General features: G+C 46.9%; 1 protein-coding gene across 1 annotated transcript; it reads right to left on the reverse strand.

The window, feature by feature from the left end:
* Nucleotides 1–424: 424 nt before the first annotated feature.
* On the reverse strand, nucleotides 425–2,927 carry MYADML2 (myeloid associated differentiation marker like 2). The gene has a single exon (XM_081851157.1). The coding sequence runs from the start codon at nucleotides 2,395–2,397 to the stop codon at nucleotides 1,495–1,497; it is 903 nt and encodes a 300-aa protein (XP_081707283.1). The 5' UTR covers nucleotides 2,398–2,927; the 3' UTR covers nucleotides 425–1,494.
* Nucleotides 2,928–3,699: the final 772 nt, after the last annotated feature.

The raw sequence follows: 3,699 nt of genomic DNA on the forward strand, positions 1-3,699 counted from the left end.
CCCCCTCTCCGATGTGAACATTACTGTGCCAATGTGGAGTCAACTGCAGCAGGCTGGGTGGGTGTGTTTGTGACCTTACTGCATTTTAAGATACCAGTGTGAGCATACGCTTAGACAAGGCAGTGGCATTCAAACACCATAAATCACTGTGTATTTCCAGATGGGAAGAAACTTGCTCTGTGTTTCTGTGCATTTATGTTTAGGAGCAGGAGAGGATATACAGTGGGTTGGTTGAGGGAGGAGAATAAATGCAAGACTAGGGTGCTCTGCCAGTTAAGGAAAACACAGAATACTTTTGCCAACTTGCTATTTTTATTCTAGATTGGAATAAAGCCTTCCTACCTAATTCACACACATTTAATATAAACTATTGGAATAAACTACTTGCTTTGGCTTCTTAAATTTGAAAATATCTCTGAAGGAGACCAGCACACTTCTTTGCACCATGATGCATTTATACAGACATGTTTTCTCAGCTGGGAATCAAGAATCAGCACCTCCAAGAGTCGGACAATAGGCACTTGGTTGGATGTATTTAAATGTTACTCATGTCCTTTCAGCATTGTGAAAGACCAGCGAATCCAGGTCATGTTCTAGATCATTAAGTAATCTGCAGTTTGCACGGTGCCAAGCGTTTGTGGAATTAAACAATGTCTGTTGCCTAACTCTTGCAAAACGAAAACAACACAGTTTTATTTTGTCTAAATTAATATACTTTGGTTCAAAGTGTGGTTTTGGTTCAAAAGTCTGGCTTTGGTACAAAACGCTAATGTCTTGTGTGTAGCCACAGTTTCCGCAGGCATAGCAATATCCCCAGATGCGTCTTGAAGGAATAACTGAGGGAAACAATCTGGAAGTAATTATTTTAGAGCTTGCAGCAACCTTCCCTACACCCATTGTCAATTACAAACTTGACAGTATTCACTTCACTTCTCAAACTCTTCCAAACAGGAATGTGCATCTCACCAACAACCAAGTACATGCATAAGGAAATTGTTATTTTCATACTCTAGGCTGTGGACGAGGGTCTCAGTCTTCTTGGTGGTTGTAATCTCCCCTCTCTTTCCCCTGCCTCATCTGAAATTTCTGACAGAATCTATTAGGTTTAGTTATACGTTTTCCACTTTAACAGAATTTCATGGATTGTGTTGGGATTTTGGCAGTTGCTCTTTTGGGCCTAGATATTTTTCTATTCTTCTTGCAGTTTTAACTTACCCAACAATTTTAGGATGAACAATTCAGGGTCCAAAACCTGTTTTCCCCACCCTTAGTATTAGGCCTTACAAAACCTATTAACCTGTAGAGTCACTGATGCATCAAGTGTACACATCTGCTGGAATGAGGGTAGCATTGCAGATGCATCGCTATGTTTCTTTCATGGACAGGCCACTTTCGATCAAGACAAATTCTTTTGGTGTGACCTGGACGTCAGCTTTCTAGGCGGGTCCCAAAACTCCCTCTGCCTGAGTCTTTTATGGCTTTTTTTTGTGGCTACTAGGGGTGTGAGACGAAGCGGATGCGTTGTGAGTAGGCTAAGTCCACAATGTAAAGCACCAGGTTCACACACGTGAACACTGCAATGACCACCTGGCTGTCCCAGGGGCACCTGCCTCTGGAGCACTGGTAAGGGCGGTGTGGGGAGCCGTACTTACGGTCAAAGCAGAACACTGGCCAGATCACTGCGGCGCTCAAGTACATCAGGACAGCCACAAAGGTATAAACAACCACAAAGCGCTCAAAGGGGCACTTCAGCATGGCTGTCTTTCCTGTGACACTGAGGGCCACCACCACCACTGTCACCACAAAGCAGAAGCTGTAGACAGCCACACACCACTGGGTTGCCACGTACCGGTCGTATTGGCTGCCGTTCACCAGAGCCCCAAATATGATGCAAGCTACGAAAGCCTGGACAATTTTCAAGAGGCCAGAAACGGTGGCCATGTAGCTGGTCACCTGTCCCGGCTTGGCCCTTGTGAGGAATACTTCCGCGGCGTAGGCAAAAAACAGAAGCCCTGCGAAAACACTGGCCGAGATGCGGAAATCTCTCGCCTCGCACCCGTTGGAATGGCAGCCAAACTCGACATACAGCGGATAGATCACGGCAGCTGTGATGGACATGAGGGTGGCAAGCATGGCGAAGGCGGCGGTGAAATTCCCCCAAGAGATGCTCAGGCAGCTGTGGAGGCGCGTGAACTCGCAGGTGACGATAAAGACGGTGACTGCGAAGCAGAAGCACCAGACGGACATGCAGAAGGTGCCGTAGGCCGCACTGAACCCTCCTCGGTGGGCCACAAGGCTGAACGTGGTACATCCAAAGGCTGCCTGCAGCAACCGGGCAGCTCCAACACGAGATGCCACAGCAGCCATGTTGAGGTGTGTCCCTCTTGAGCTCTCCATCTTCAGATCAGGACCCCCCAGAATGTTTCTTTTGTGGTCGGATGTCGGCTGCTTGTCCTTGAGTTTCTACCCGACGCTGGATGACTAAGCGGAAGCTGCAGGGTGAATAAGCCCCATATCCCTCCGCCAAAAACCTTTGCTGGCTGCTATTTATGCCGCAGAGCGTACATTTCTGGCAGCTTTTTGAGATAGTGTTGCCTCTGCAGTAAGAGTATTGACCTGCCCTTCTGGTACGCTGCAGTTATGATCCATCAGCCCTGCTCTTCCGGGGTCTGTGTGTTGAGTAGTCTGTAGGCATCCCTGTCACTCTCACTCCACCTCAGCTGATCAGTTTCTCCCAAGTGGCTAGCAGGACGCCTATTCCGTCTCGGTTATGCAGCTGTAGCTCTCTACTATGTTGCTGCAAGGAGCCAGCATATAAATAGGAAGGTGTATTAATAGACTTATCTGGAATGGAATGAACTGCGTGGTCTGTGCAAAATAACGAGAGGGTTTTAGTTTCACCCAGTGCTGCTTTGCATGTTACTTTTTAAGCTCTGTGTCAAAAACCAAGTGAAAGTAATTTAAATTGCAAAAGACTAGAACATGGGTAGCAAACTAAAGCCCGGGGGCCAGATCCGGCCCAATTGCCTTGTCCAGCCCGCGGACGGTCTGGGAATCATTGTGTTTTTACATGAGTAGAATGTGCCCTTTTATTTTAAATGCATCTCTGGGTTTTTTGTGGGGCATAGGATATATTTCAATTTCCCCCCCAAAATATAGTCCGGCCCCCCACAAGGTCTGAGGGACAGTGGACCGGGCCCCTGCTGAAAAAGTTTGCTGACCCCTGGGCTAGAGTCCCAGAAGAAAGCATGGGGAAGCAAGGAGTCCACCTCAAATATATCATTTGTCTTGTCATGTTGAACTTTTTTCTGTATGGTTGATAGTGGTTGCGGGGAGACATTCCATCTCCTTTCAGGGATTCCCCGAAACTGACTATTTGACCACAAGAGTGAACTCAAGAGAGCTAGTCACTTTTGTTGTTGCCATTTGTACTGAAGCTGGCTTACGCAAATGTGAGCCTGGATAGCTCAGTTGGTTAGACCATGGTGCTGATAACACCAAGGTTGCAGGTTCGATCCCTGTATGGACCAGCTGCATATTCCTGCATTGCAGGGGGTTGGACTAGATGATCCTCAGGGTCCCTTCCAATTCTACAGTTCTATGATTCTATGATTCTATGAAATTCTGTTGCTCTATATGTAGTGATGGCCACCAACTTGGATGGCTTTAAAAGAGGATTAGACAAATTCAAGGAGGAAA

Source organism: Podarcis erhardii (assembly GCF_964252035.2).
Source record: "Podarcis erhardii genome assembly, chromosome: 2".
Taxonomy (NCBI): domain Eukaryota; kingdom Metazoa; phylum Chordata; class Lepidosauria; order Squamata; family Lacertidae; genus Podarcis; species Podarcis erhardii.